The 13,921-nt window shown below is 34.0% G+C and overlaps 1 protein-coding gene across 2 annotated transcripts in view; it reads right to left on the reverse strand.

The window, feature by feature from the left end:
- LOC150079966 (tyrosine-protein phosphatase non-receptor type 5-like) overlaps nt 1-13,921 on the reverse strand; it is a 185,948-nt gene that overhangs the window by 110,431 nt on the left and 61,596 nt on the right. For both annotated transcript variants that reach the window (XM_090382829.1, XM_090382828.1), the window contains exons 3-4: nt 8,146-8,256; nt 4,407-4,595 (exon numbers count right to left, since the gene is read on the reverse strand). In XM_090382829.1, coding sequence (XP_090238955.1) covers nt 4,407-4,595; nt 8,146-8,256 — 300 coding nt within the window. The remainder of the gene's footprint in view (nt 1-4,406; nt 4,596-8,145; nt 8,257-13,921) is intronic.

Raw genomic sequence — 13,921 nt, forward strand, 5'->3', positions numbered from 1 at the left:
CCAGAAAACCAGGAAAAATGCAATATAATCAAATTGATATTATTAAGGAACTTGAGAGATTTCATAGCAAAAAAGGTCACAATAAACAAAACAAAAACAATTGAACATTATTTTAAAAAAATTACTTTCAATTTTTTTCCACATAAAATATGCAATAAACTATCTATCTGAATATACATACATATGTAAATGTATAAATTTAAGTTACTTTATTATTTTTTTAAAATTAAATAAATTCATTTTTTCACGCTATTTAAAGTCTTTTACTTTATGTCCAATTATCAGGGAAATTTTGCTTTCCGGAAGAGGTCTGGCATTAATTATTCCAGATAACTGACATTGTACTGTATATATATTCTAAATGAGTCCTGAAATTCCAAAATGGATCACATGGCCATTCCAAATTAACAGAAATATTTCTATCTTTTGGTGTTTTGATGAGTATCAAAAGGTGAGATCTTTTGGATCTCACCTTTGATACTGATCAAAATTCCTTATATCACAAAGCACAGATTAAAAATCTTTTCAGCCCACCCACTGTTGACTACTAGATAGTACACCAATCTTTTTTTTTTTTTTATTTTTTCTTTGGTAGTTATTGGCACATTGGCTTGTGGCCATAATGCACCTCCTAAGGTTTTTGCAGTACTTTGATCCAAGCGCGAGGCGGGATTCGAACCCACGACCTTTGGATTGCCAGGCAGGCGCTTTACCCACCCGGCTAGCCCGGTTGGCTGACACACCAATCTAAATCAACAGGTAATGTTCCAGGAAGCACCCAGATAAGCTAGTGTATAAGCCTCATGTCTCTATTTTCTTAAGGGTGACTCAATGGAATATGAATAGTGTTTACTGCAGATACTATGCTATATTCATAGTTACCAACCTTTGGCATTTCAAAAGCAGGAGATTTTAAATCCAAACCTGGGACCTAAAATTAAATTTATTTATTTAATTTCAGATCCCAAGTTTGGATTTTTTAATTAGATCATTTTATTTTAACTTAATCAGATTATTTACCAGGACAATATACATTCAAAATTAGTGCACCTAAGAATTTTGTCGGTGAATTTTGTTTAGCTTGTCTGTTAGAAAACAGCAACTGATTATGACTGTTTCGAGGCAGGTAAATTGCAGACTTTACCGACTTCAAAAATGTTTGATAAAAGTTGTATTTCTTATAGCAATGGCCCTGCTGACTGTAATTGATTGTCAAGAACATTTCCAAAGTTCCATTAGAAAGAGATCTGAACTGAGTGCCTTTTTTTTCCCCACTCCCAACTGGCTAGCTGAATGATCTGTGTCCAGCTGTCAGGGAGGACAGACATGTGTTGGATACCTCTAGTTGCAAGTTTAGAAGACAAATTTTGTTTACCTTAATTTGTTTAAATAGTTTGTAAATTTAATTCTTACCTTCTATGAAGCTATTTCTACTAAGTTACGTTCTCATCTTGTAATGCTGAATTATTAAGTTCAGTAGTAGATATTAGGTGCTACAGGCTATTATATATCACAGTATTGGTATGCACATATGTTTTTGTAATGTGTTACATAAGTCACAAAAACATAAAATTTACAGTTGCTGCCAAATATTAAAAACAGAGAAAACAAATGACACTGTTGGATTCAGCACACAAAATACATACAGGTAGTTCCCGACTTTATGAGTTAATTTGTTTCTAGCGAGCGCTCAAAAGCAAAAACTCGTAAAGTGGGAATTTATTTCCCATAGACAATGTTAAAAATAGGGGTTACATTATCAACAATGAAATTAGTTAGCTAATTAGTTTATGTTTAAACAATGATTGATTTATCCAAAGAAATGAAAATGTAGCCTGTAAAATCAAGCAAATTATAATAATAAAGAAATTATTTACAACTTACAAATGTTAAAGAATGTTTATTCTTCATCATCATTGACTAAATGCACTCAATCACTCATTATTGGCTCGGCACTCGTTGGTTTGTTGCACAAGGAGTTGTCTTCTTCTGAAATGTTTCAAGAGGCGTTTGTTTCCAAGATAATCTTCTCTTTTATTTATAAATTTCATGATTGCATATGCATAAGCATTTTTTAACAGCACACACAAATTGCAACTAACATGATTCACACGGAGTAACAAGTTTACAAAGCTTAAAAAAAAAAGGAATGAAGAGAAGATTCTGAAAATTTATGTAGATAGTAGTTTATGATTGGATTTCAGTAAAGGGGAAACACATTTCACCATAATAATGTAAAAAACCACACAATTCCAGTACAGTCTACAGAAGTTCAAGTCCAATGTCAACAAATATCTTCTTTCGTCTTCTCAACCTCAAACCCAAGCATGGTACTAAGTACTATAGGTACTAATACCTCTCGTGTTTGGGGTTTACATAAAAAAAAAAAAAAAAAAAAATCGGTATTTCCGCAAATGCAATAACATAGTTTACTACCCGTTTATAATTGATTGCACTAACAGAAAAAAGAAAAGCCCAACAAACCGGAAAGTGAAAATTGGTTTTATTGTTTTATGGTTGTGACCTCCAGAAATGTTTTAGAAAAATATCACAAAGGCGTTTAAAACCGATTCTTATAACAGAACATATGATAACGATGAAAGTGTAGTGCATTTTAATGATTTGAATTGGTAACTAATACAATTTACAAATCACGCTCGTGACCTTAAAAATGACAATTTAGAGATAAACAGCTTAGTTATACAACAAATTTCAACTTCCGAGGTCGTGAAACAAATTACTAAAAAACAATGTGTTATTGGGTTCACATTACGATATGATGGTGTCTCTGGAACTGATTAATATCGTAAAGCGGGATACACTTTGTATAGCTACTAGATGTATTGTTTAGCTACGCACGTGGTTTGGAATGCAGTATTCATGAATGTTTAACATTCATATTTTCGAATTTGTTGATACTTGATACTTGGAAAAAAAAATCTCAAAGCATGAACTGCCCGTATATGAAATAGTTAAATATAAACACTTTTTTTTTTTTACATAGTGTTATTATTATTATATTATTAATGCATGCAATAGAGATTTGATAATCCAGAGTAAATTGGAACCAGAACCAACTCAGATTACTGTAAACTTAAATTACAAATGGTACAATAAAAAAATGTATTTTATAATTTTATTTATTAAAATTAATAAAACTTTTAAACCAATGAAAGGAAAGATAAATTATTTAATTAATAAAACAAACCTTATTATTGGCATACTTTAGCTTAGCTTTATAGCAAGTTATACAATTTTAAAAATCATTCTAATTTTTTAAACAAAATGTTTAAGCAGTTTTTAATGAAAAAAAAAAAATTTAATTTACTATACATATCTCCATAATGTTATTACTTAGATATTTTACCTGGCATTCACACAGATTATCAAAAAACTTAGTACATTATAAATATGATAAAGTAAAAATCACTGCAGTTTTATGTGACAAAGGCAGAGGCATCAAGAACTGGGTTGAACTCTATAACATCATATTAAAATATGCAAAAGAGAAGAGGAAAGAGCAAAAAAAAACACTAAAAAATCCTCCATCACTCACATGGCATCTGACAGATGATTTTTTTTCTCTTGTTATTCCTTTGAATTTGGATCATCTCTCTCTCTCTCTCATGTCTTTCCCCACTAATCTTTCAATGATGATACACTATTTTCTGTTTACATTTAAATTTAACTAGATAGTATGAACCAGAGCTGTAATGTAAACGTAGATATCAATATTTGTAAAAAAATAACAGACATTTACCTCAATATGGTACGCAGAACACTTCCATATTCTGGAGAGTATCATACGAAAGTGTTCTATGTACTATATTGAGGTAAATTTAAATTTAACAGAGATTTTAACAGATTAATTTTTTTGTTGGAATACTTATATGCAAGTATGCCTTCCCCTTATTCACCTAGCTTCTGTGATGGAAATTAGGGAAATTAGATGAATAAGAGGAGGACCTCTGTAATCATTATTTGTATTTTCCTAGAATTTTTCATCCCACAAGTGTGATAAATATTGCAGGAAAATAATGTAAGATACATATATAAGTATAATATAAGATACCCAGCAAGTTACTGCTTTGTGGTTTTTTTTTGGCATGTTGACTAACTAACATGTGGTTTATCATGTATTATATCTGTAAAAGTTGGGTTCACAGGCCAATTTGTATATCAGACTGAAAAATCCTAAAATAATTCAGTACAAACCCTACTCCCCATGCCTTAAGAATAGCTACCTACAACTTCCACTGAAGAGACTAAGAATTTTCTCAATCTCCAATAGCATCTAAATCCTGTGATTTGTCAACAGCTGTGTTCCATTTAAAGTGAGAACAATGGACAGTTAAACTTGAAAGCAGTGTTAGAGAATTTATTAATCACACACATTTCAAACTTACCTCTAAACTATCTTTTGACTGAATGCTAATAATTTTTGCTGGTGCCATATCTGCTTTTAGTTGTTTAAATGATATCAGATTCAAGACTTTAGATGCTGGCAACAACACAGATACATCCGTGTGCATTGCTCCTTGACTACTGTGTGCCATGCTATACATGAAGAATAACACTACTTTTCTGCTGTGAGGCTGGAAAATAAATAAATGTCCTCTATTTAAATTTATCACTTAAAGCATATCATGGACATATTATAATAATTATATGGATAAGTTATTAAATAAAAATAAAAGCTGAAATGAAATTTAATTTTAATTTATTTTTATTTTGCTATGAAGATTTCCATAATATCAAAATTTAATAATATAGAAAATAATTTTAATATATATTAAAATAGATTTTAAGAAAATAGTGTAATGCTACAAGCTTGATACACCTCCCATTATTTTCTGTACTAAAAGCACTTGGGGTGTATGTTAAATGTATTACTTACCTATTGCTTGTTCACTGATTTTGAAATCTGTCAATTGATATTCTAACAGGTGCTGTCCAGATTTTCTCATCACAACTCAAAAACTCAACTCGCATGTGGGATGGCCTGGCAGGGATTTCAATTTAAAAACATGCTAGACATAACTGCTTACTTTGAAGCAACAGAGATAACTTAAATATTTGTTTATATGACTTATATAATTGTTTCAACATAGAGGCTTTGGAAAGGAGATACAAAAATCTTACAAAGTGGAATTTTAGATGGTTTGATGATGGAATGGATCTCTCACCCAAGGTGATTTTGAAAAGCATACCACACCTGAGAAACAATCTAGTTTAAAGCAGAACAAGATCTGGGTGAAACAACTATTTATAAACAGCATTGTAGGTGACGGCAGTCTAAGGGATTCACAAAAGGATATTAGTAATTAGCAGGAAATAATATTAGTAATTATCACACAAAAAAAAAAAAAAAACCCACACACATTTGTACTTTCTTTTTATTAATTGTCAAATCCTTTAAATTTATTCAAGCTAAAACTATGAAATTCCAAAAAACCAGATGGTAGCTTGCTCTGTCTGAAAGCAAATTTTCACATCCATCCTTTTCCAATTTGAATTTATGTCCATGTGTGTGTGTGTGTGTGTGTGCCATCCTAAGAAAGAGCATTGATACCAACTTTTGACTTTCAAAGTGCTGGGGATCAGGAATTTGTAAGCATGAGGCATTTTGGGCTAAAAGAGGTGAAAAACAGGCATTTTTTTTGCAAACAGTAAGTGAAATTCCCTAAAAAACAGGAGGTAAACAAATTATGTGAATTACATAATTTGTTGACTTTCATTTCTGTATATAGTGATATTTCATGTAACTTGGCCCTGCCATCAAAGGGATGCCACTAAATTTGAATTAATCGGCATTTTTGTCAATTATTATTATTATTTGGTAGTTTTATTATTAATTGGCATTTTCTAAATTATTTTAGGAGTGTATTCCTTCTGCAACACCCTTTATCTTGATTTATTCCCTTTCTTCATTTATTGCTGTAGTTATGCACTGGTTCACTTTCTATTCACCACTTATTTGGCTTGTCATATGACTGCCATATTCTTTATTTATATTCAAATCGCATATATATATATATATATATTTTTTTTTTTTTTTTTTTTTGGCAGATGCAGAAAAAGTATACTTCCTTGCATCATTTAGTCTAATAAGATGTATTTAATATTTCTTTCTTATTATATTAATCTTGGATTAATATAATAAGAAAACTAACAATTTATGATTTATACATTTATTAACTGATAACAAAAAAGCAGCTCAAAAAGCAATGAGTTTCAAATGCATTTATCAACATTTCTTTTCTGCAGATGTACTATACTGCTCATTCATCTCCCCAATGAGTACTTGGCAACAAACTTAATTTTCCGTATTTCAGCTAAAATAAACAGCATATGGATAGCCTACATGATATGTATGAACAAAGAAATTTTGCAGATCATCCGGGCAAATTTATTTCTCATCTACCTCACATAATCAGGAGTTATTGTATATAGACATTATAAGGTGTTCAATATTTTAAGATAATTATCCTTATATACTGTGGTATGCAGCTGTTTATCTCCAAGTGATCACCCAGTGCAGAAATTGGAAAACGAGAATGATGTTATGAGATGAGTGCTGGTGCTGCCATCTACTAGAAGTACACATGAAACAAAAGAGTGATTGTTCCTCAAGCACCGCAGTCAAGGTCAGCAGAAATTGTTGCCATTTCAGAATGTAGTGCGAGCTGAGCTGCACACTTCTCCTGCATGTGTTATGGAGGGACAATGGAGCAAAGAGCAAACATCAAGTTTTGTGTTCATATGAGCAAAAGTGCCATGGAAATGTTTCAAACAATGAAGCAAGTGTATGGAGAGAACTGCCTGTCTGATGCACGTGTGTTCAAGTGGTATAAAATTTCACCCATGGAAGAGAATCACTGGAAGATGACAAACATCTGGCCTGGAAAAAATTCCAATGTTAGAGTTGACTGAAAAGATGTGGATGCAATGCTCTGAGTGATTTCAGAAGATCAGTGCATTAATAAGAAAACCATTTGAAAAATAATAACCCAAAATTTAAAGAAATTGAAGATCTGTGTGCGGTTTGTCCCTTTGTTAGCAGACAATCAATGATAGGCATGAGTTTAACACTGCAGAGAACTTATTCAGGCTACAGAAAGCAAACAACTTCCTGAATTTGATCGTTAAGGGTAACAAGATGTGGTGCTTTCAGTACAACCAAGCAATGAAGTGACAAAGTGTGAAGTGGAAGTCAGCAAACTCTCCCAAAGCCAAAAAAGTTTGTCAAGAAAGGTCAAAAATCAAAACCACGCTCATCACTTTCTACAACAGAATGGGAATTGTACACAAGGAGTTTGTGCCCAATGCTACTGCTGCCTACTACCCAGATGTTTTGAAACATTTGTTGTAAAGAATCCATCATGTGCAGCCTCAGTATGGAGAAGACAGCAGTTGGTTCCTCTTGCATGACAACGCACCAAGCATCCAGGCTCTCACTGTTCGAGATTTTTTTGGCTAACAAAAAGGTCTGGGTACTATCGCACCCATTGTATTCAACAGAAATAACCCCATGCAACTTCTTTGTGTTCCTGAAGCGCAATGCACCACAGAAATGCTGTTATTTTCATGACATTGAGACCAATAAAGAGCTGTGATGAGAACAATGAACAGTACACCAGTCGTGGCCTTCTATTCAGTTGTTCCAGTTGCTTTGTGACTGTTACATGCAGTGCCTGGATGCAGAAGAGAGTTACTTTGAATAAACTTAGTTTTCTCATATAGGGGATCATTATTTTTTCAAGCATCAATCTTGTTTTCCAATTGCCACATTGTGTAATACTGCCTTCCTTGTGAAATTGAAATTTTTTTTATTTAGATGATTTGGTTTTCACATGCAGCTAATTAAATTAAAATAAAATTAAACCGATAACAGTAAATACCAATCTATCAATATTTCTAGTTTTTTATTTCAATTTTCTTTTGAAGAAATGAATACTTTCGTTAGCAACATAGAATTTTCTCTAATATATCAATGAAATGCAATTAACCACTAGATCACATGTTATACTTATTAAAATATGTTATTTCTCAACTCAAAAGTGCAGTCAGCTAAAACTGACCACACTATTAAGTTGAAAAGTAACACTTTTACCAGCTTCAAATGACATATAAAGAAATACATACCTTTAAGCTGATTACAACAATGTTGTCCACAGACAAATTTAGCTGTTTTGCTAATGCTTCAACAAGACATCTGACTGTGTGGCTATTAACCTGACTAGCAGAAGAAAATGTCTAGAGACAGAGAGAGAAACAGAGAAAAGAAAAATGATAAATAAATATGAAGATAAAAAGCATATAGCATTAAATATGAAAAAAGTTATTCCTAGGTATTATTTACTTGATGTTAATATTGATTATTTACTATAGCAAAAGCTACACAGTTATGAAATAAATCAGCAAACCGAAGGCTATTAACAGTGTTTCATTACTATTGAAACTGATGATAAATCAAAATTGAATATATAAATCCTGAAACTACTTTTCAAAAAAGTTACATTCAATTCCACAGTTGAAAAAATGAGGGGAGCGGTAGGTTTCAGAAATGAAGAAACTATTTTAAATAAAGAGAAATTCAACTGCAGAAAAGTTGCACATTTTACAGCAGAATGAGGAATGTGTTTAAGCATTCTTACTCAGCCACACTTAGTGAATGAATAAGTAAACTCAGTCACTTGCTATTTGACTTAGTTCACTCACCTACACACTAAATATTAAGTAATACTAAAAAAAAAAAAAAAAAAAAAAAAAAAAAAAATCATACCCCAAGATTATGACATATGAAAAAAAAAAACAAAAGTCTGACATCATTATAGCAAAAGAACTGATAATTCATTAATAAAAGTATAAATATTTATAGTATTATTTACACCAAATTTCTGTGCATAATTCTATTTCTTATTAATACTGTATGTAAATAATGGCCATCCAATTCATATGGATTGGATTTTCAAATGCAATTATTTGAAATAAGTGCTTTATAAAGAATGGCTCTGATGGTCTATAAAAAGAATGGCCTCTAAAAGCTTAGTATAATATTATTAAACAGGTGTTCATAACAAAGAAAAAAGCATAAAATTGCATTTAAAAAATATATACAAAAATGTATATTTTATAAATAATCAAATGCAATCTTTAACTTATTTAAATTAGGGTAATGACTAGAGGAGCCAAAGCTATGATGACAAGCTTTGGCTTATTTTTGAGTCAGTGTACAAATCATATGCAAAATTTTTATTAAATTACATGTTCAGCACTACAGATGGCTGTTACTAAACAAATAAAAATGTTAAGTTTTCAGTTGAGTTTTTTTTAAATTAAACTCCACTTAATAATTAGTGGCAGTATAATTGTGAGGAGCAAATGACAGAAATTAAAATGATGGTACAAATTATATTTAATCATACATTTTGGTTATGTATGATTAAATATAATTTATTTGTTGATTAATGTTTTTTTTTGTTTTTTTCTTTGTTGCTGTTGTATAACTGGTTTGGTAAAGTTGTTAAAGAATGGGCTGCTCTTTGCAATCTGGGGGGGGGGAGGCAGATTATTTGTTATTTGGTTTTTTTTTTTAGGTGCATTAGCAAATAAGGCCATATTGCTCCAGGATATGCGGTGGTCATTCCCTGACCTTTCCGCATCCTCCGTATTTGGTGGTGATGGGCTCGAAGGGGGGGTGCAGAATTTATAGTTTCACCACTAAGTGTAACTTTGGTCAATACCCTTAATCTGAGTTTTACTGGGGGACTTTCCTATCCTCTCCTCTCCTTCCAATTAGTGGTTCCCCTGAACCCTTAAGACGTCTATGATGTCAGCAAAGGCTCTCACACCTTTGTGAATTATCCTTATAAAAAAAATCCCTTCTATTAACTGGGCCCAGGCATGCCGAGAAAAGCTTTCCCCCAATAAGTCTTGCAGAGTCCTCAATCTTGAGTTAATCCACAAGGCTTTCATCATATGATATAGTAACTCCGACCACACATGACACAACTGCGCATGAATTAAAAATTTTTCCTATCTCTTGGCTTCCAGCATGATTTACATTTAACCAAGTCACTGGGTCATTTTTGTTTTAAGTCCTTAGTTCCCACAAACAATATGTTCTTAGTTCTTTTAAGAACTGTTTAGTAGCATCATCAATTTCAGCACCTGGTAGATATGCCTGGTTCTGTTCCATCAATTTCAACTATACAATATATTCCCAGTTCTCAAACAATGAATCCCAACAAACATTACTTCATTTGGAACCAGAGTACATTCCATCTGCCAATCCATTGCTGATGTACGTATGTATGTATGCAAGTCATAGGTTTGGCAGCCAAGAACGTTTGTTCAACTCTGCTGTTTAAATCTGTAGCTTTCATACAGAACACTGAATTTATAATTTAGAAGATGCAAAACCAAAAACCACAGCAACCCATCCTGCGGAGACTTTTTGATTTTGCCTCTTCTAAATTATAAATTCACAGTGTCCTGTATGAAATCCATTACTGATATCCAGATCCTTCAGAGTGCATCTGACTTAGTGCTGGACACCTGAGTAACATCTCAGCTCCCAGATGTTACTTTCTATAGCAGTCACTTGTTTCATCCATTAGTAAGCCAAGTTTTAACTAAAGATTGTCACATTTCCTACCTTGAGCACAGAAAGTTATCACTGCCAATTAGCAATAGTTTGTGCAAGTAAATAGGCTGTAATGTGTAGGTGATTCAGCAATGACAAGACATGTCATTTTGTCAATGATATACAGGAATTTTTCTAGCAGGGACAGGGATGTGATTATTCCCTTGTATAAGGCATTGGTCAGACCACACCTTGAGTACTGTATACAGGTCTGGAGGCCTCATTTCAAGAAGGATGTAGAGCTGCTGGAACGAGTACAGAGAAGGGCAACAAGATTAGTGAATGGAACAAAGGGTTGCTCTTACGAAGAAAGGCTTAAGTTTTGCAAATTACAGAGCCTGGAGACTAGGCATCGGCGAGGTGATCTGATAGAGGTGTATAAGGCTTTGAATGGCTTGAGCATGCTCAATGCCGATGGGATTCTTCCTCTTGCTCAGAATAATCACCTGAGAGGGCATAAATTCAAATTGAGGAAGGACGGATGTCGGATAGATGTGCGGAAATTTGCCTTTAGCCAGCGGGCAGTGGGTTTGTGGAATAGACTCCCATTGCTTGTTGTTGAAGTTGATAGCCTAAACAAATTTAAGGCTCAGCTGGACAGGTATTTCGAACGAACGGAGGGGTGAAATGGGAGTAGTGGTTGGTTTTTTTTTTTTTTTTTGGCTGATGCTGAATAAGCTTGCTTTCTTGCATCATATGCCTCTACTAATGCTAATGCCATCCTGAGACATGCTTGCTGCCTCTAGACAATATATAGACAATAAAATTGGATTGAAATCACAAAACTTATTACAATATTATCAATAAAACAGTTTGTAACATTTATAACTCTCAAATGAAGTGTCTTATAATATGATATCTTTACAATTTTGCACTCAAAACAATCCAAAAGTCTCGCTACTGATTACAATATGAAACCCAGGTGCTCACATCTGGTATGGGCTTGGCACACCCAGGGTCCTGAGCTGGATATCATCATTCTTCTCTTCCTTGGTGATTCCTTTCTACTTCTCTCTCTCAGGGTAACTAAATTTTTTTTTGGTTGGTGCAGTAAAAGCCTCAGGCTTCCTTGCACCATATAGCCAATAATAATAATAATAATAATAATAATAACAACAATCACGCACAAAAGACTGGAAAAACCCTTGTGGTTAGGAAGGAAAAGACTACCTATCTGACTGACATAGTGCTACTCAACACTGGCAACCTGCAGAAAACCCACGGGGAAAAAGTCAGCAAGTAAACGAATCTAAGGCAGGAGATCAAAGAGATATGGCATATGCAACAAGTAACAACCATCCCGATCATTGTGTCAACCACCGGTATGGTGCCAAAGATCCCACAAAACAGCCTAGCAGCAATAGGTCTCCCACCTATTGCTGCTAGGCTGTGATAGATATAAACTAGTCTGTAAGCAAGTCACAAAGGAAGTAGGCAAGCTAAGGCAGATTATGAGATGTCTCTGGAAAAGAATGGACAGAAAAGCAAAGACTGCTTTTAGTTCAACTGTTGATGCTCTAGCTCAGGTTGCTGACAGGCTGAATAGGCATTTTGCATCTACATTCACACATGAAGAATTCTTTAGAGAAGGGATGCTAGAAGTTAACACTAACAAATGTAAAGTACTACATATGGGAAACAGCAACCCCAGAACAATGTATCAACTTTGTGGTACTACACTAACAGTGGTAGAGAATGAAAAGGACCTGGGGGGTAATTGTGCAGGCAGATATGAAGTTCTCTGAGCAGTGCAGACGGGCTGCAAGAGTAGCTCATGGTGTCTTGTCAATGATATACAGGAATTTTTCTAGCAGGGATAAGGAGGTGATTATACCCTTGTATAAGGCAATGGTCAGGTCACACCTTGAGTACTGTATACAGGTCTGGAGGCCACATTTCAAGAAGGATGTAGAGTTGTTGGAACGAGTACAGAGAAGGGAAACAAGATTGGTGAATGGAACAAAGGGTTGCTCTTACGAAGAAAGGCTTAAGTTTTGCAAATTACAGTGTCTGGAGACTAGGCACCGGCGAGGTGATCTGATAGAGGTGTATAAAGCCTTGAATGGTTTGAGCATGCTCAATGCTGATAGGATTCTTCCTCTTGCTCAGAATAATCACCTGAGAGGGCATAAATTCAGATTGAGGAAAGACAGATGTAGGATAGATGTGCAGAAATTTGCCTTTAGCCAGCGGGTAGTTGGTTGGTGGAACAGACTTCCATCCCTTGTGGAAGTTGATAGCCTAAATAAATTTAAGGCTCAGCTGGACAGGTATTTCGAACGAACGGAAGGGTGAAATGGAAGTGGTTTTTTTTTTTTTTTTTTTGGCTGATGCTGCATAAGCTTGCTTTCATGCATCATATGCCTCTACTAATGCTAAGTTTATTAAGCTCAAACAGGGCTTGATAAACTTCTAGCACCTGTAAATGTAAATGATTTTGTGAAAACTAAGGTAGAAGAGAAAGGTAGAAGAGAGACTGATCAAGCTAAACATAAGTGCTTGGGATCAATCAAATATATCAAGGGAGCCAGCAAAGGAGGCAAGCAAACCCTCAGCCATAATTATGAGAGCATCTTTGGATTCGGAGAAGGTACCTATGAACTGGAGATGTGCAAATATATTCCCAATTCACAAAGGGGAGGGGGGGTCAAAAGGTGACACAAATAATTAGACCTGTCATCTTAACTTCTGTTCCCAGCGAAACAATGGAGTCACTGGTTAAAGAAGTATTATCGGCTAAGGTAAAGAAAGCCAACAAGAGAATGACGAGAGAACGTTGGATAACTTATGCAGAAAATTAGTTTCCTCACACTGGACTCAAGCGCTGCTCGCTCGGTAAACAGATGGTAGGTGTTATCGGTCTGGAGCCGAAATCGAAAAGGATATATTGAATGACAGGTAGGCATGGCAAAAGATGAAAGGATTGGTGGCGAGTGCGACAGACGACAAGCTACTGTGTAGTCATTGGTTGGCATTATAATGTGTATTTATGGTAAAGAACAGTGCATAATAGTTTTGTTATGAACGGTAAACAGGTAATAGTAGCAAGGAATCTTTTAAAGATGGAAGAAATTTGTAAGGAAAATAAAATGTTGGTTGATTTTTTGATGAAAACTAAATTAATAAAAGTTTCATTCTGTTCATTTTTATGTTCTTCGTTATTTAGGGCTTTTGTGGATTTATTGGATGATTGTTTTCTACATCAGCATGTTCGGGAGGCAACTAGAGGGAGTAATACTCTTGATTTGATTATCAGCAGTGATTCTTCATGCA

Source organism: Mastigoproctus giganteus, chromosome 10 (genome assembly GCF_048544385.1).
Source record: "Mastigoproctus giganteus isolate SK-2022 chromosome 10, ASM4854438v1, whole genome shotgun sequence".
Lineage (NCBI taxonomy): Eukaryota > Metazoa > Arthropoda > Arachnida > Uropygi > Thelyphonidae > Mastigoproctus > Mastigoproctus giganteus.